General features: G+C 33.6%; 1 protein-coding gene across 17 annotated transcripts in view; it reads left to right on the top strand.

Annotated features, from left to right (window-relative positions):
* FIP1L1 (factor interacting with PAPOLA and CPSF1) overlaps positions 1–20,590 on the top strand; it is a 78,176-nt gene that overhangs the window by 31,309 nt on the left and 26,277 nt on the right. For all 17 annotated transcript variants that reach the window (XM_087827508.1, XM_087827502.1, XM_087827499.1 and 14 more), the window contains 2 exons: positions 9,673–9,766; positions 12,775–12,931. In XM_087827508.1, the coding sequence (XP_087683634.1) occupies positions 9,673–9,766; positions 12,775–12,931 (251 nt within the window). The remainder of the gene's footprint in view (positions 1–9,672; positions 9,767–12,774; positions 12,932–20,590) is intronic.

The following is a 20,590-nucleotide window of genomic DNA, read 5'->3' as shown; positions in this document are numbered from 1 at the left end:
TTATTGTTGCTATGCTTTTAGTCATCATCCACACTTCATAAAATTTTGGGTTGTGTTTTGAATCTTAAATTTATAGAGTATATAGCCTTGGATGGGTATTGTAACTCCCTGAGCCTGTAAAATGAGAATAATAACTTCTATCATAAGGGATGTAGTGAAAAGCAAATATGTTAGGGTATGAAAGTGCATTGTCAACAGTAATCAGTCTGAGCAATTATAATTAGCTTGACTTAGAAATATAGACTAAGATACCTTCCTAATTTACCATTTGAAGTTTTAAACAATGATGGTATATTGGGGGGGTGGGGGAAGTAGTATGTTTTTGTTGTTATAGAATTTTAAGCTTTCTTCCTGGGCAGCTTGATGTTATATGCTTTAAATTATTTTCATTTTCAGACTTTTAAACATGTAAATTATGATCAGATACCTTTGATCATAACATCCAAAAGAAAAGCAGAGGGAGGAAACATCAAAATTTTCTTTTTTAAGGGGTCTTTATTATATATTCCTCACAAGTAATAGGAATTTCTAGTCACCTTGCTTTGATAGGATTTCTTGTTAGGAGAGAATAAGCTTACACATTCTCAAAAATGGGTGTTTGTCTCAAAGTAAAAAGTATTTCACTTTTTAAAGGCTATCCCAACTATAAGTATAGTAATTTATGCAGATAGAAATGTACGGGGTGGGGCAAAATATACAGGGTAGGTTTACAATTGTGAGTATGAAAAAAACAATTTATTTTTGTATTACTGTTTATTAATTATCGTATTATTTTCCATAGACAATTGTAAACCTTTTGCCCTATCCTGTATTATCTATATCCTTAGAGTAGTGTCAATTGCATGTGTTGCTTTAACAAGTTATAGAATGAAAATTTGTATATCTTACTAATATTTTAAAAGTACCAGTTGACATTTTTTCTTATGTATTATATACAATATTGATTAACTTTATTTTTTATTTTTTATTTTTTTTATTGATTATGGGGGGCGGAGAGAAACATTGCTTCCTTGTTACATTTACTGATGCATTCATTGGTTGTTTCTGTATTTGCCCTGACCTAGGGATTGAACCCGCAACCTTGGTGTATCAGAAGGATGCTCTAACCAACTGAGCTAGCCGGCTAGGGCCTTAATCTTAGTTTTTAAAACTAAAATTCTTGAAGAACCAGTAGAAATTTCAAGTGTTATTTTAAATAAAAGATCTAAAAAGTGTGGAGTAGAGTCTATGAATCTTTTCACCTTTAATATTTCTGTGGAACCCACAAGTTTAATAGCAGTGCTAATAGTATAATATTTCTATATATAATAATTGATTACTATAGTACACAGTGCTTAAAGAAACACTGGATTAATATTTCATCTGTTCAATGATCCAATAAGGGCCAGACAATAAGAGCCTTCATTTTCATCGTGCTACTATTGATAATGAATCAGTAGGTATCTTTATATATAAAGAATAACTATTTTCTTAAACTTATACCTGTTTCATGGCATAAGTACTGGGTTTGGATATTAGGTTTGGTGTTGCGCATGTGTGAATTTAGGACAGTTCCCTAAAGCCTCTAGGCCTCTGTTTCTACATTTGTAAAATGATAAGAGCTGTAGGTTATGTTATCTGGAAGGCCTTTTTAATCCTGAAATTCTTTATTTTCTGGCTATTCCCTGGTTTACCTGGAAAATGAGATCTGAGAAATTAGGGAATTTGGCCAAATTCATGGCTTAATTAAGAGGCAAAGCCAGGGCTAGAGTCCTACATTTTTGGCTTTTAATACCTGCAGTTCAGGCAAGTTGGCTTTCATAAGGAGAAACATAGAAATACTTTATTTTTAATGCAATTTTAAGCTTCACACCTGGCATTCCTTTTATATCAATCATTTGACTTAGAATTTTCTATTTAAAATAGTTGTTTTTGATACAGTAGTTTATTTCTTGAAATAAGATGGCTAGTTTACGGGGAAATTATTCTCATATCTTTGATACAATAGTTTATTTCTTGAAATAAGATTGCTAGTTTACAGGGAAATTATTCTTGTATCTGAAAGCAATACATTTCAGTACTTACACTATATAATCCACATAGTGCATAAACAAACTATTTTACTATTGTTTTTCAGTGTAGAACCATGAAAATATTTAAACGTGCTTGCATTCTTATAATAGACAAACATAAAACTTATAGTAATAAAACTGGATGTTAAATGAACATTACATCTAAGAGAGACTTTTCATTTGTTCTTGCACTACTTACTATTATGTCTTGATGAAATAATGTACTGAAAAGATGTACCTGTACCTTTATGGCATTTGATTGAGCACTCTGCATATTGCTGTATTGTGTAGCTTGTAAGATTTTATGTGATTAGACATATGAAGGCCTTTATTTTTTTATTTTTTATTTTATTTTTTTAAAATATATCTTCATTGATTTCAGAGAGAGGAAAGGAGAGGGAGAAAGAGAAATAGAAGCATCAATGATGAGAGAGTCATTGATCAAGCCCACAACTGGTCATGTGCCCTGACCAGGAATCGAACCCTGATCTCCTGGATCCTAGGTCGAAGCTCAACCGCTGAGCCACGCCCGGCTGGGCCAAGGCCTTTATTTTTAAACAACTCACTGTATAATCTCTTTTTCTATCAGTGATACATTTAAAAAATAAAATTAAGCATAAATATGGTAGACAAACCTTTATTCCAAGCTCTGCACAAAATTGAGTACACTTGACTACCTAATGAACACATTTATGTCTTCCAGTGAGTCAAATTTTAGCATCTTTCACCTTTGGGCATTTAGGATTTTTGTTTGATTTTTAATATAGCTTAAAAAAGTAAACATTTTAAAAATTCAGGCCCCAGAAAATTAGCATATAAAAAATACTTTTTGTCAAAGAAGGGAAAGGTTTTGGAGTTGTAACCTGAGCCTGAGTCCTGGTGCTGGCACTTTACTACACAAGAGAGCCTTTTTCCACATCTGTGAAAATGAAACTAATTGTACTTACACTTTACTTGCAACCTACTTGTGAATTAAATACAGTGGAACCTCAGTTCTCAAACTTAATGAGTTCCGGGAAGGCTGTTTGAGAAGTGATTTGTTCGAAAATGGAATCATTTTTTCTAGAAATAATGTAAATTGGCCTTGGCCCGTGTGGTTCAGTGGTTAAGAGCATTGGTCCCTGCACCAAAGGGCCTCATGTTCGATTCCCAGTCAAGGGCACGGACCTGGGTTGCAGGTTCAGTCCCCAACCCTAATAAGGGCACGTGCGGGAAGCAACCCATTGATGTCCATACCCCCACCCCGCCTTCCGCTTTCTCTAAAAAGCAATGGAAAAAGATCCTCTGATGAGGGTTAACAAAAACCAAACAAACAGAAAGAAATAATGTAAATTGAATTAATTTGTTCCAGATCCCTAAATGATTCCGTTTTTAACCCTTCTTTTCTTAAATTTATTTGAACCGCCCCTACTAGCCTTAAAATAATCACTTTCAGCACTTGTTCCAGGGGTATCATTCAGGAGGTCAGTATGCAGCATCTTCACTTTTTCATGTATCATTGCCTCTGAAATGCTGTCTCTGGCTAACTGCTTTTCCTTTATCGAAATCAACAATTTTTCTACCTTTTCAGTTACCTGTGATCATTGTTTCTGTTTCATGAGGACTTACATTCTTATCAACATTAGCACTATTGATGACCTCTTTATGTTTTAAAATTGTGCTAATCATCCATTTTGCCAGCAACAAAAGGAAAAAAACAACACAAAAATAATTGACAGCACAATTTCCTGAGATCTTAACTACTGGAAGTTAGGTGATAAACTGACTCATAGTGGCACATTCTCACCTTTGTGGCCTGAGAGACACTTTTTGTCATGCTGATGTATTAGCATGAAAGGGTTTTCAGGTCAAGAATGGAAGTTTTGTTCCACAACTGAGACATTTTTCCCATGAACAACTTGGTCAAGAACTGAATTGTTTTAGGTGGGAAATGTTCCAGAACTGAGATTTGACTGTAATTTCTCAGCTTGTGAAAGCATCTTTTGGAAGGCACCTAGTAAGTGTTAGCTTCTTTGGATATCTGCTCCTATCATAGGCTTCATCAGTCTTTTAAATGTAATACTGACAGAAAATTACATGTCCTGAAGATAGTTTTAAATGCTGTGATTTTAATTTGGGGCATATATTACTTTTCTAGACAGGATTTTAAAATAAATCTTCATATAAAAATAGAATATATTAAAATTTTTTATAAAATATGTGTATACACTATAGAGAAAATTATTCTTGTGCTTTTTTTAAAATTTTTTTTATTCTCATCTGAGGATATTCCTTCCATTGCTTTTCAGAGGGGGGGGGGAACATCAATGTGAGGGAGACACATTGATTGGTTGCCTCCCATGTATGCCCCAACCAGGGCCAGGGATCGAGCCTGCAACCGAGAGGTACATGCCTTTGGCTGGAATCGAACCTGATATCCTTCAGTCTTCAGGCCTACGGTCTAACCACTGGGCAAAAAAACCTGGCTAGGGTTCTTGTGCTTTTGAAAGTAAAAAAAAAAGTATAGAAGCACTGCTGTCAGTACGCAAAAGTAAAAGGTCAATATAAAAATATGTATGCAATGAATGACATCCTTATCTTAATTATTAGACCTTGATAGGTATGACTATATTAATAAATATTTAATAATGGGTTAAATATTGATTTTTATCAACTTTTAAATTTTTCTGGAAGAGAATATTATTGTAAGTTTCTTTCTTTGGCTTGTACTCCTCAACTTTGGCTATGTGTTGGAATTACCTGGGGAGCTTCCAAGTTTATTGATGCATAGGCCGAAGAGAGACTCCAATTTAAATAGTCTGATGTGCACTCGAGATATTAGCCTTCTTAACTCCCCAGATGATTCTGAAGTGCAGACAAAGCTAGGAAGTACTGATTTAGAGACTGGATTCTGGGTTGGCATAAAGATTAAAATCAAATGTTAATTGAGCATCTTGGATTTCAAAATAAAATGATAGATTTAACTATAATGAGAACTGACATTTTCATAGTGTTTTACAGCCTCACAGAGCCCTTTTCTATATGTAATTCTCATTTAATTTATATTCTTTGTCTCTTGGAAAATCTTTTTGTTAGGAACCACTATCAAAGGTGGATCATACTTTTTCTATTGCAAACAGATTGGTAGAGAGTTTATTTGCTGAATTGTAATCCTGCACATAATATTCTCCTCATATCCTTTCTCTGCTTATATTCTTCATCTAAAATTTCTTTCCTTCCCATCCTATATGTCCAATTCTATTCTACATGTCTTTAAGGCTCATCTCTTTCCTAAGTAGCTTTAAAAATATTATACCAATTTTTCATGCAGAATTGTTACTGCCATCTATTAGATGTATGACCTGAGTTAGACATCTGCCTTTAACTTGGGAGTATGAAATAGCCACATTCTAGGTTTTTTTCCCCCCTAGAGAATGCACCCTTGAATTATCTGTGCCCAATTCTTGTTAGAAGCTCTGATGTAAGAAAACAATATTAATAGATTTCTACAAGGATATGTGATTCATTCCTTCTTTTAGAATAGTGGTTCTGAACTGTCTTTGAAATAATAACCCCTTTGAAAGTTTGCTGCAAATTGTGGACTCTTGCCTGAAAAATACATGCATACACATGCATATATTTAGGTTCAGGGACCTACTGATCTTTGAATCCCTTGTATTCTAGTTAAGGACTCTTGCTCTAGTAAAGTACAATTAAATTCTTAGATCAAGCCTCACAGTTTATTAGAGGGCTGTATACTCAGAACTCATTGTTTTGCTTCCCCTGACTAAATCATTTCTATTGAATTGTGCGTTATTGTTACGCTTCAGCCAGTGTTGAGGAATATTTTGAGAAACAGCTCTGAAATTCAGTTTTATTTTTATTTTATTAATATTGGAGACTATCTTTATTTCATTGTTTTTCAGAGCATGAGATTGCAATCCATTTGTGAGTTTGAAATCCATTTGGTGGTTTCAACCACCAAATGTTTCTTGGTTTTGTATTGTTTATTTTGGTTTTTCCCCTGTGTTACATTTACATATTAATAAAATTATATTTGATTTTAATGTTATTTTTTCCTTTATAATGAGTGTAAGTATTGTTTCATGAAACTTAGTTTTTTATATAATATGTGTGTACTAGATTGCTGTGCAAACTATTTCTTAAAGAACAGTGTTTTGTGGTCTAAAAAGTTGGAAAACTACTGTACTCTATATTTTCTCTTAAGGTGGACTCAAAGGAGAAATTTTTTTCTGTTTATTTTCATCTATAAATGGGAATAATAGTAGTTGCAACCTCCTAGGGTTATTATGAGGAGTAAATACAGATGGTCCCTGACTTAATGATGCTTTGGCTTAATGATTTTTTTGACTTTATGATAGTGTAAAAGTGATATGCAATTAGTAAAAACTATCCTTTGAATTCTTAATTTTGATCTTTGATCTTTTCTTAGGCTAGTGATACGTGGCAAGATGCTCTCTCATGATGCTGGATAGCAGCAGTGGGATGATTTTCCCCAAATGTAGGCTAATACAAATGTTCTGAGCACATGTAAGGTAGACTAGGCTAAACTGTGATGTTTGGTGTGTTAGGTATGTTAAATGCATTTCAATTTAACAATATTTTCAAGTTATGATGTGTTTATTGGGACATAACCCCATTGTAAATCAAGGAGCACCTGTATGTATAAAGTGCTTAGAATAGTACTGTCCTGTCACATAGTGGGTACTCAATAAATACTAGCTATTATTGCCAGGAACAGCAGTCGTCAGTGATAATGCTTTGTTTTTATCTTATACAAGTTAAATATTTTTGTTATTAATAATGTCCTTTATTTCAGCTCTTAAAAAATAAGCTCAGAGAAAAGATTAAAAACTAACCTTTTGTCTATCTTCCCTTGGCTCTGATTTTGTCATTTTAAAAATTTCTGTTGTATCTAATTTAATTATAATATCAGAGATGTTTTCATATTCATCTGTGCCAGAAGGAAAGGTAGAGGCTCTTGTGAACGTTCACTGCCTGTATTATACTGTAGATTAATGAAACTGTAGATATCACTATGATCAGTTTGTCTATTTCAGCTGTGTACTATATGATTGAGTCCAGTATTAGAAAGAGAATCTTGACAGCTTCATTAGCTGTCTTACTGAACAAATTTTAAGCCCAAACATGTGCTGTGTGGAAATCCACGTTTAAAGATCCTCATAGTGAAGCTCTACTAAATCTTTTATGTATTGAAGTAAAAAGTGCTGTGTCAAAAACTTTTAGAATAATATGGTTCAACTTTTAGAATAATATTCTTTCCCATAATGTGGCGTCAAAATAACATTGAATTGTTTAATTACTCATCTGTGTTAAGTATTACGTGCTTTTTGTTACTTTGGTACATTTGTATTTGTCATAAAATATTTCTAAACAAAATGGTAACCTTCACGTTTCCGATTAAGGTAAGTTAATTTGTATGGGAAAAATATCTGGTCAGGGAGGTGTTATTTTTATGGAAATGTAAGGAATTAAAAATTTCTGGACTCCCTCTAGAGAGATATATTGTTAGGGCTAGTTTCTCATTTTTATACTTTTAGAAGCATAGTATTTGCCATTGTGAGTCTTTAGTAATTAATCCACTCAAAGCTGGAAAAAAGTAATTAGACTTCTCTGATCATATTTTAAATATACTTTTAAGAAATAAGTACTCCCGTATGCCACAGAGGTTTTTAAAGCAGAAGTTCTTAGAAACCCATGGTGAAAGATTATAGAACTATTTCCCCCTGGCACAAAATTAGAATATTATATCTCAGTTTAATTTTTGCTGCTTTTTAATAATTTGGAGAATTTGCAATCTAAAAATTGCAAATTCAAACAAATTTGTGAGAATTGTTCTTGATGGGAATAAATTTAAAAAGATGGAGGGGGAGAATTCAGCAATTGAGACTAGAAAAGAATGGAAAAGGAAATAATAGAAATGAAGATTTTTACAATGAACTCTAAATGGCGAGGGAAATTCTGGCCTCAGAATATACACCTTTATCTGTTAGGATGTTGGAATCTGAGATGTGTGGATATATCTTTGATAAGTTTATAGTTGCTTTATAATTATTTTAAGTTTGGGAGAGGAAATTGGAGCAATATTTATGTTAAAGGTATTTGGATTTTTCTAATGCATTAGTGCTAGGATAGTTTCCCAGCTCTTTTGAAGGGTGGTATAGGTTAAGTAAAATCACTCTTGGCCTTTGAGATCCTGAGGGTGCCTAGGAAGTCAGTGATAAAGGTGTAAAATCAGAAAGGCTTGAACTTTTTAAATAATTGTACTAAAATTATAGAGAATAGAAGTCTTAAAAATGGTCAAGATGGTAAGTGGGAATTGATTATGTAGTTGAAGACATTTCAAATGCTATTACATACTTTCTACAGGGCTGTTTTGTTTTCGTGATCATAAAATTATGGGGCTTACTTGAGACAAACTTAGACCAATTCTTGATTTTCCAGAAGTCTTACATTTCTCAAAGGCCAGTTAGTTATCTTGCTGGAAGGCAGCATGACTCAAGGGATAGGGGTTTGTAAGCTTTGAAATCAGACTCAGGCTTAAAAGTTAGTTTTGACATTTAAGTGCTGCTGAGGTCAGTGACACATCATTCTGGGCCCTTGCTTTATAATTTCTGACAAGTATACAGTAGTTTTTTAAGTTAAGGCTTGTGAGGTTTAGGTAAAATATATAGGCATTCAACAAATGGTAGCTGCTGTTTTTGGTCATTTTAGGAACCTAACTGTTGACTGTAGAAGGATCTATGGCACTTTGGTGGTTTTACTTTTATAAAGTTTTAAAGGTAGGATTATTCACAACTGAAATACAGATTAAGAGAAATTCATCTGATTTGCATCCTTTTTCTTTATCTATTCTTACAAGTAATTTCTGGATCTTATTTAAGCATATATGCTTCTATAAAGTCCTTAACTTTACTAAATGGCTTTTGACATTTTAAAAAAATTTAACTTACTAGATTTTCCTGTTGAATTTGCAGTATTTTGTGGTAGACTATTTTCCATCTACTTATATCCTTCAGTGGGTTGTAAATTACAGTTGGAGATATGGCAGGCATGAATTTTTCTATCTAAAGGGAAGTTAACAAAAATATAAAACTGGTTCCCTTTTTGTGCTTTCTAATGCTCAGAATAAATCACTGAGGAAGATACCCTCTGTGTATTGAAATGAGTATTATTACTTTTCAGGCCTTTTTGGGGAATTTCTAAAAGTTTCTGTAATAGAACTGTGCTACATGTTATAATTATAGTGACCAAAATTTTTTATTTTCATTTGTTTAGCATTTGCTACCTGATTCAATGCCACAAAGATAAATTCAGTTGGATACTATTAAAAAATAGTAAATTTGGAAGAAAACCTATAAAAATACTTAAATCTAACATGATCATCATTGGGTGTATTGGTACAAGTTTATAAATAAGATTTAGTTTTTATGACAATGCAAAGTAGAGAAATCCAATTCAGTGAAGTTTTTAATGTATATTGTAATCTGATTTTAAAGTACTTTGCAAAGGGTTTTAGCTTTATTTCTCACCTGATATTTGTGTTATTTTTAAACATCTAATTAGGTGAAAGTGAATTGATTCAATTTTTATGTTACAGGAGGTTACCTGGGGCAATTGATGTTATTGGTCAAACTATAACCATCAGCCGAGTTGAAGGAAGGCGACGGGCAAATGAAAACAGCAACATTCAGGTTTAGTAGTTTATTATTATACTTTTCACTGGAAAATTATATGCATGATCTAATTTAATTTATTCAATATATATTCATAGTGCTATGCTATGTGTTAGGTGCTACAAAGAGATTTAAAATGTGGAATCAGTCACCCTTTTTATTACAAAAGCTGATTCATTTAGAATTTATAGCCTTTGAGTCTTTTCTAGTAAGATTTTTTTTCTTCGTGTTATAAATATTATGTATGGTTCATTGGACAAAAAGAGGAAAATATGAGAAAAGCCTAAAGAAGAAAATAAAACCACTGATAATTCTACCATCTAAAAATAACCACTTTTAACATTCTGGTATAACTCTTCCTTGTCACTAAGCAAGATTGGGATACTATTATATTTTTGTGTGTCCCTTTGTTTTTTCCACTTGAAATTATTTGCATTTTCCCATAGTCTTAAAAATATAACTTAAAATCTCTTCATGATAACTTTATTGTATGTATATATCATTATTTAATGTGGCTTTTGTTGGGGAAAACAAATTAGTAAACTCTTTGTTTTCAGGTGAAAGAATGAAAGGGGATTAGTTATTAGTAACTAGGATAATTCAAGTTAGAACTTCAGCAACTGAAACTTTCAGCTATTAGCTCGACTACACTTTTTTTTTTTTTTTTTTTTTAATCCTCACCCAAGGATATTTTTTCCATTGCTTTTCAGAGAGAGTGGAGGAGAGAGGGGTGGGATGGAGGGACATCAGTATGAGAGAGAAACATCGATTGGTTGCCTCCCACATGAGCCCCAACCAGGGCTGGGGATCGAGCCTATAATTGAGGTACATGCCTTTGGTCAGAATCGAACTTGAGACCCTTTAGTCTGCAGGCTGATGCTCTAACCACTGCACCAAACCAGCCAGGGCTATACTTTTTTTTATGACTTATTTCGTTTTTTAAAAACTGAATTTTTGGGGGTCACATTGTTTAATAAAATTATAGGTTTCAGGTGTACAGTTCTATAATTCATCATATGTGTATTGTGTGTTCACAACCCCAAGTCTCCTTTCATCACCATTTATATCCTTCCTCTTGCTCCCTATACTCTCCCCTACCCCTTTCCCTTTGGTAATCATCATATTGTTGTCTGTGTCTATGAGTGATTTTCTTTTGGCTTGATTCCTTCACTTTTTCACCCATCCCCCTAACCTCCTCCCCTCCAACAGCTGTCAGTCTGTATCTATGAGACTCTTTCTATTTTGTTTTATTTTCTTTTTATGAGTACTTTAAAAATATCCAAACTGATCTCGCTTGTACGTGGAATCTAAAGAACTTAATAAACTGATGAACAGAATAGATTCAATGACATGGAAGCGTAGATGAGACTGATGAATGTCAGAGAGATGGAAGAGGGCGGGTGGGTGGAGGGGGAGAGAGTAACCAAAGAATTTATATGCATATATGCACAACCCAAGGACATGGACAGTGGTGGGGAGAGGGACTGGGGAGGGGGAAGAGATGGAGTGGAACGGGTCATTGGGGAGGAAGAGGGACATCTGTAATATTTTAAACAAAACAAACAAACAAAATATCCAAACTGTTTTGATTTTTCTTACCTTTAATAAATTAATCATGTAAAATGTTCTTTTTAGCATCTTTAAAGGTAAATCATTTCTAAAATGAAGATAGCCCTAGCCTGTTTTGTTCAGTGGTTAGAGCATCGGCCAGCAGACTGAAGGGTCTCAGGTTCTATTCCCGTCAAGGGCACACATCTCGATTGTAGACTCGATCCCCGGCCCCATGTGGGAGGCAACCGATCTATGTGTCTCTCTCACATCGATGTTTCTCTCTTTCTCTCTTCCCCTTCCACTCTCTCTGAAAATCAATGGAAAAAATATCCTAGGGTGAGGATTAAAAAAAATGAAGATAGTTCTCTCTTTACCCCACCACCAAAATGCCATAATTTCGTAAAATCTCTTCTCTTCATTAAAAAATAACTTACCAGCATATGCCTAACAAAAATTACTGTACATAAATATAGGAAAAGTTAACAAAAGGAGGGATTTTATGTTTAAATGGTATGCTTTAGCTGGTAAGATTTCAGAAATCTAAGCTAAGTATACAACATTATGTTGCTTGTTTCTGCTGTGTTTCCTAAATATGTTTGCAGAATTTAGAATTTCTTAGGGAGCCCGTCAAAAATCCAAATTTCTCGGTGCCAATCACCTGTGGATTTGGTGCCTGTCTCTTACCTGTTCACACAGATTAGTATTTTGTAAATACTTTTACTTTTCAAGTATAAACCCTTGTTCTTAAAGTTATAAGGGCCACACAAAAAAAGTTATTTACATATCTGACTGCCTCTTGCACCCTGTTGATGCATGCTTTACAGTCTTTTACTTTGCAGCCTGGTGATGACAGGCCCTGTTATGATGAATATCTGTTTCTGTTGCCATGTTATATCTTTATTGTTGAAAGTATTACAGACGTCCCCCTTTACCCTCCATTGACCCCTTCCACCCTGCACCCACCCCCTCCCCCAGCCTACTGTCTGTGTCCTTGGGTTACGCATATAAGTTCTTTGGTTAATCTCTTCCCTCCCCCCACCCCCCCAGCCCTACCCCCTTTTCTTCTGAGATTCATCATGCCATGTTATTTTCTTAATGCTAGTATCTTGGACTAATGATTGCATTGCCTTAATTTGACTACTTTAACTTTGGTTGGGTAACAAAGATAATACTTATTACATTATATTTATAAAGTACTTAGTTGTCTCTTGTTTAGAATGTTTTTATTATTTTGTATTAAGAATATTTTTGTAATGATTCACTTTTTCCAAGGCTTTAAATATGTGTGTGAGTGTATACTTACATCTGAGTATATATACACATACCACACACAGAAAATTAGTCTCGCTGCCTTGAAATATGTGTATGTGAATAAAACTTTTTACTTTGATTCTTAGATTAAATGAAATTACTGAGTTTAATCACAGATTAGAACATTTATTCATTTTTTAAAATAAACTATGCTCTAATTTTAGGTCCTTTCTGAAAGATCGGCTACTGAAGTAGACAACAATTTTAGCAAACCACCTCCATTTTTCCCTCCGGGAGCTCCTCCTACCCACCTTCCACCTCCTCCATTTCTTCCACCACCTCCAACTGTCAGCACTGCTCCACCTCTGATTCCACCACCAGGTAAATAGTACATAAGACATTTGGTTTTGAAAAACACCCATGAATGTTTCTTTTATTTTGAATTTAACAATTCAAATGTATATTTGAAAATAAAATCTTCATTCATTGCATTAAAAGTAATAGATACGAAATTATGTTGTCTTCAGTAGATTCAAACTGAAACAGATATTATATACATGTCTTGCTATTTCAGCATAGCAGAGACAGTATACTAAAATAGAGAAGAATGCACAGATACTAAAATTATGATCCAAAAATATGATCATGTTCTCCAAACTAAAGCTGCTAGTCATATATAGAAGTCCATATTGAGTTATAAATCATGTTAACTTGTTTTGAAAAATCTTTTAAAGATACTTTTAGAATTGGAGTAGGTAAAAAAATAAATTACATCCCATGAAGAGATTTTTGAGATGAAAATCTCAGTCTGGTGGTTGTCTTTGTATACTGGTTTCCTTTTGGGAGACTACATCTGGATGCCAGCTACCTGGTATTTACTTCTTTTAAATGAGACAGAAAATTAATGAAAACTTTTATCATTTTTGTAGCCACTTTTGATTATTTATTAAAAACTAGATCAGTGCCAATAGAAAAAAATTAGAAATCCCCAAATTTTATATTTTCAGCCTTTCATCTAGCGGCCTTTATTTTATTCCCAGTAAACACTTAATATTTATCGCCCTTAACCAATTAAAAAAAATTTTTTTTATATGTTTTTATTGATTTCAGAGAGAGGAAAGGAGAGATAGAAACATCAATGATGAGAGTCATTGATGGGGCCGCCTCCCACACATCCCCCTACTGGGGATAGAGCCTAAAACCCAGGCATGTGCCCTCACCAGGAATTGAACTATGATCTCCTGGTTCATGGGTCGCTGCTCAACCACTGAGCCATGCTCGCTGGGCCCCCGTAACCAATTTTTAATGAAACTAACAAGATTGATTTAGATAATAAGTTTTTTCTAGGGAGAATGCCCTTAGTAAATGATAAAAATCAGCTATTGGTCCTAATCAGAATGTGTAATACATATTAAGGTTGTAATATATGTCAGTTTATACTTAAGAGCCATGACTGCTCAGTCACTTCACATTTACGAGAGAGGTGTCTTTGTTTTAAGGTGCCAGTTATGGTCAGAGTATAGAGGCAAATAAAGGATCTGAATAGTCCTTCCCTATAGTAATCCTTGGCCTCTACATGTTAGTTATCATATCGGCCCTACAGCCACAACAGCTTTGATTTCCTTCCATTGTCATCTCTACCTTCAAAAGGATATAAAAATACTTATGAAAAATGATTTTGGCTATAGAGAATCTTGTCTTAAAAATAGAGGAAGGAGAAGACTGGATAAGGTTAGCGGTGCTTACTCCAGGCAACATTATTTTTAAAGTTCAGTTAATTCTTGTTCCAACAAGAATTTTTGTTCTGAAACACAAGCCAGAAGTTGTGATTAGACCCATGATTCTTGTGTGTTTAATATGGTGAGAATTAACTAAATAAAAGGAAAATAATGACTTAATGATTCATAAATAATTTCTTTGTCCTCTGAAAAAGAGAAAATTTAGAAATAGTTAATTTTGAATATATTTGACTTAATGAGACTAAAAGATGATTAATAGTATGATAATAGTCCTTATGCTAGATTGCTTTATAATCTTACTTAAACTTTACTAGGTACTAAAAGTGATTAAAAGGATTTTCTTATTTACTAGCAAAATAGTATATGCCCAGATGGCTGACATTTTATATAGTTCAACATTAGCTGTTTCTTAAGGTAAGAGAGTGGTGATATGTATTCATGATGAAAAAATAAATACCTCATTGGTATAAGAATATTTAGTAGCTCTGGAAGATACTGCTGATAGGCTTTTTTAAAAAATGAAAAATTACTCTCATTTTTTTGCAATATAATCTCTTTATAAGGATAACAAATCTTCTAATAATGTTTACATTATCTGTGGTATTGTATAACATTTTTCTGTGATATAAACTATTTAATGTTAATTTTTAAGTACAGGCTTTCCATATTTTATTTTTATTTTTATATTTTTTAAATCCTCACCCTAGAACATTTTTTACATTGCTTTTTCTGGGGGGGGGGAGAGAAACATTGATGAGAGACAGACGTATTGATTGGTTGCCTCCTGTACATGCCTCGACTGGGCTGGGGATCGAGCCTGCAACCGAGGTACATGCCCTTGGCTGGAATCTAGCCCTGGGACTAAAGAGTCCCAGGGCTGATGCTCTCACCACTGAGCCAGTCCAGCTTGGGCCAGCCTTTCCATCTTTTAAATACCTATTCAGATTTCCTTTGATGCTTATTTTCAGATTACACTTCCATGCTGTCCTATCAACATTTAAGGAATACAAATTCAGACCAGTTCTTTTATTTATTTATTTATTTATTTATTTATTTATTTATTTATTTATTTATTTATTTATTTATTTATTAATATATCTTTATTGATTTCAGAGAGAGGAAAGGAGAGGGAGAGAGAGAGAGAGAAACATCAATGACGAGAGAGTCATTGATCAGCTGCAGCCCGCAATCCGGGCATGTGCCCTGACCGGGAATTGAACCCTGATCGCCTGCATCCTAGGTCCACGCTCAACCACTGAGCCACGCCTGGCCGGGCGAGACCAGTTCTAATGCTGGTTTGAGCAGTACCTAACTGTGGTATATTTGCTGGATTGAGGTGGGGGAAGATATCAATTCATACAAAAAATCAAATATTTGTAAGTTGAAGCTAACTGAAGTACTTCAGTTTTACTAATTATGAGCTGTTGGAGAGAGTATGTTTCCCCACAGTGCTAATCACAATTGTCTTGTGTATACTTCAGGTTCTCCAAATATATTACCTAATTGAGTTATCTGTAATATATGTACTTGTAATATGGGGATTTTCAGGTTGATAATTGGTACAGTCACACAGGCACTTACCAATCAGAATGGGCACTGGCTTTAAACAACACTGTGGCTGCATACATACATACCAGCTGAATATAGGTCTTGATAAAGCCGCATTTTAACATAATTTACCAAAGAACCACATGATTACTGTATGTTCTTCTCAGTTTACAGTAATTTATATCACCTTAAGAATCATTTGCAGCTAGGCCGACCAGTGTTGCTCACTGGTTGAGCATCGTCCCATCCACCAAGAGGCCATCGGTTCGATTCCCAGTCAGGGCACATGCCTGAGTTGTGGGCTGGATCCGCAGGTGGGGTTGCCAGTTGATGTTTCTCTCTCATCGATGTTTCTGTCTCTTTCTCTCTCCCTCCCTTCCTCTCTCTCTAAAATCAACAGAACAAAACAAAACAAAAAAGAATCATATGAAGCTAATAAAAGAAGGCTCTGTGGCTCGGGAGTCTTTTGTAAGCATTGCCTTAATAAGTAAACTCCATTTTCTATGAGAAACCCTAGGTTTTCTTTGTGCTTTGCTGAGAAATACTAAAAGGAAAAAAAAAATCTTTCAAAAATTAATTTAAACATTTTAATTTTGCCTTTGTTAACATTAGCTTTCAAATGTGTAAGTTTTTAAAACTATAGTCCTAAATATGATGGGACAAATAAGTAATGATATATGAAGTCCATATTTTGGGGTGTTACCAACTTTTTCATAAATAGGGTGATGATGTATCCAGACTTGCCCAGAACAGTCCTATGTTATGCCTTTTGTCCTTGCGTGATCATCATTCCTTCCGAAATGCTTTGTTTGGAGGGTGAAGTTTGTAGCGAACTCTGTAGTTGTTTCGTAGCATCAGTAGCACCTTAGCAGTGATAAGGTGTGCTAGACAGTGCTCGTCCAAAGGACTCTGACCGTCAGATCGTTAACGGGAGAGGAGAGGTGTAGTGCCTCCTCTCCCCCTCGACATACTTACAAACATATGTGAGACCTTATTAACACTGAGAACAAAGTCTCTCTGGCCACAATAGATTAGTGTGAGAAGTAGAGGAAGTTCTGTAGTGGAGAGCAGAGTAAACATTAATGGATGTGCGGTCCTAAATTAATGTTGAGACTTTTGGAATTTTTAAATGGAAAATATTTAATCTGGTTCCTTGTTGCCTTACAGCTTGAAAACAAACACTGATTATTCAATATCTTCCTTAGTTTTCAGAAAATCTATTTTTATTTGCTAGTGAACCAGATCTATTGTATTAGTGTGGTTTCATGTTTTCACTGAGTAATAATACAAATAATAGCTAATATTTATTGAATGCTTACTATTGAAGACATTGTTCTGAGCATACTTCTTGTATTAACTCAGTTTTATTCTTGATAGCATCTGAAGTAGATATTCTAATTTTACAGATTAGTAAACTTGGGGGCTCAAGTTGTTTAAGTAATAGCTAGAAAAGTAGCAGAACCAGAATTCCAGTCCAGGCAGTTTTGCCTGAAAGCCTGTTTTATTAACAGCACTGAAGTGAGTCATTGCCTGTGTCAAGGAAGCTATATTATTGGTTTATGTGTATTCACCCCAGTAACATGTCTTAAAAGCCTGTTCTTTCTTTTCAAGTATTTCCTTGATGTTGAAGTACATGCATATACATACATCTGTGTGTCTGAAAGTAAGGGAGGTTGTAAAGAACTGGAATCAGAATTTTTTTAAAAATCCAGTCACTGAGGTATTGCTGTTTGCTTGATTTGTGTTAAGTCTGTGTTTACTGAATAAACTAGTTTTGAAATACTACTTTATTAGAAGAAAATTTATAAAGTTGGAAAGATTGATGTTATAGAGTAGTTGATTTTTATTTTTTGATTTTAGCAAAATATACATAACAAAGTATGATTTTAACCATTTTGTAAATGTATAATTCAGTGACATTAAATACATTCACAGTGTTGTGTAACTATTACTAGGATCTGCATCTAAAACTTTTTCATCATCTATAACATAAACTATGTGCTCATTAAACAACAACCCCTTCCTGCTTACCCCAGCCCCGGGTAACCTCTATTCTTTATTTCTCTATAAATTTGCCTATTCTAGGTACCTCATATAAGTGGAATCATTCAATATTTGTTTATGTTTTTAAAATAAAATAACAGTGAGCATAAACATACTTTTTATAACTATGTTCAATCTATATTACATTTCATGGTAGACTTCTAATTTAGGCTTTTAAATGTTAATTTACTTTAGTGTTGTATTTTGTCTTCATTTTTTTAATAATGGAGTTTATGGACAGAAGGCATACTCAGTTTAACTCATTTCTTGTTACATTAGTCAATATTAAGGCTCATGTGACTGTGATTCTGTATGTTTTGGAAACAACTGAAATCTAGCTTAGGATAGAATTTTATATTGAAGAAGGCTCTTTGCTTTACCGAGATGTAGCCCAACTAGTCTGGACCACAGACAAGTCATCCCTGCTCCTAAAGTCGGATATAAGGTTTTAGCTGTTTATCTAGATTTCAATATGTGTAAGATTCTGCATTTTAGTAGGAATTAGATTTCTTCCTAAAGGTTTGTCAACTATGTCAGTCTCTTACTACTCATCTAGTACTACAAATATATGAACTTGAAAATCTTGTTTGTTCCTTAGATATCTTGATTTTGGGTTAGCGATGCTACATGGGGTTTGGGAGAAAAACAACTTAACATCTGGAGTCTTCTGCATTTCCTCCAGGACCTACCATGTCTTTAGATTATTTTTCTATTAGCAGTCTGGTTCCAGCACAGTGGCTCTCAGTCCTTGGGGTCACAGACTCCTTTACATTCTTAAAAATTACTGCAGCCCAAAGAGCTTTTATTTATGCTTGTTACATCTATTTTTTGTATTCGATATTAACTAAGAAATTAAAATAAATAGAATACACCCATTACTTATTAACATTAAGAAAATAATTTCTTGAAAAATAACTGTTTCCAGAACAACAAAAAACATTTAGTGCGAAGAGTGGCATTGTTTTACACTTTTGCAGTCTCTTTACTGTGTGGCTTAGTAGAAAATTGGATTCTCCTGTTTGTTTTTATATTGAACCTATTGTGATTTTTCATGTCACACAGCCTCTAGAAAATGTAATTGTACACCTGTAAGAGAATGAGGGTGGAAATGGCAAATGCCGTCTTAGTATTTTTATGGAAGTAGTTTTGACCTTGAAAACTCTTAGAAGGGACTTACGGGACCCCAGGGGAATCTCTAGGTGACACTTTGAGAACTGCTGCTTTGGCAGAAGATTGGCCTATATTGGATGAATAATATTAGCATCTTTGAGGTACAATTTTGTCCCTTTAGTTGATAATTTATTTCATGAATATAACATTAAGTTAATTTTATAGTTTCATGAAGCTTTTTGGTCTTACACAGAAAATCTGCTTATTAACTAATGCTGTTTGCAAAAAATGTAAGCATTTCAAAAATGTATTTTGCAGCAGTACTTTGCAAAATAATTCCTTGAAGTTTTTGAGAGCTATACTGTTTCTCTCATGTTTTGTTTTTTGATGTTAAAGAAACTTAACCTACTGTGTTTTTAATAAATTGAAAATAGGTACTAATGCTAATTATCTGTAATAAGTAGTATATTCTGGCATAATTAAAAATTAACTTAAATGTAAGTCTAATAGAAATTAAAAGCTTCTTCTGAATGGTGATTTTTAGGATATTGATTTTTTTAATGCCTTCTTTTGCTCCTGGATGCTCCCTTTATAATCGTTTTATTTTAATAACAGATGCTACATTTTGCAGAATTATAATTTAATATTTGCCTTTTATTTGTGTGACTTTTCCAGTTATTTTGTGATTATATATGAGCTTATAGAGATCAATTCCTTTATAAGTATTTTTGCAAAAATATTAAAGTTTCTGTCATGTTTTTATTTGTTTAACAGAATTTTAATTTTCTGTAGCCTTAGATTATTTTATAAACTAGAGGATTAAGAGATCCTAATAGAGATAAAATAGTTCATTTCATTTATAGTTAGCATAAATCACTTTCTTTACCTCTTAGGTATGAAGTATTCTAGTAACTTTGCTGCTTTAAGTTTTGTGACTGTAGCACCTTTTAACACTTTTTTTTTCCTTTGAAGAGTAAATGGTAGATGATATATATATATGTGTATATAATTTTAAGAATACTGATACATAGAAAAAAGCATGTGTGGAAGGTGATATTTAATGATTTTATAAATCTTGACTTTTGTACTCAATTTTTTTGTGCAGAACTTATGTATGAACTTAATGACTTTGAAGTAGATATCATTGAGACTTAAGGAAAGTGATCATGCTTATTTAATCATAACATAATAGTGCTATTTAAATTTGGAAATTATCAGTGAGAACTAGGAACTAGAAATTTGGAAGTTACCAGTTAGAACCTATCACATAATTCCGCCATGCGTTGTTTGTTTGTTTGTTTTAATTTGAACTTAATAGAGAAAGGATAGGTAGTTCTTATATTTATTGGTTAGCTATTGCTGCATAATAAATTACTCCAGAATGTCGTGGCTTAAAACAACAATATATTTATTATTGAGCAGTTTTTTTGTGTTAGGAATTTGGAGACAGCTTAGCTGAGTCTTCTCTTTAAGATCTCTCATAGGTTTTGAGATGGTCATCTGATAGGCTTGACTGAAAATGGATTCATCTCCAAGCTCGCTCACTTCTTTGTTGAAAAGATTTACTTTTATCTCCAACACTACATCTTGTTTCATCAAA

This window comes from Miniopterus natalensis, chromosome 1 (assembly GCF_054644295.1).
Source record: "Miniopterus natalensis isolate mMinNat1 chromosome 1, mMinNat1.hap1, whole genome shotgun sequence".
NCBI classification, from domain to species: Eukaryota; Metazoa; Chordata; class Mammalia; order Chiroptera; family Miniopteridae; genus Miniopterus; species Miniopterus natalensis.
Note: the sequence above shows the minus strand (reverse complement) of the source record. Positions and strands in the feature narration are given on the sequence as shown.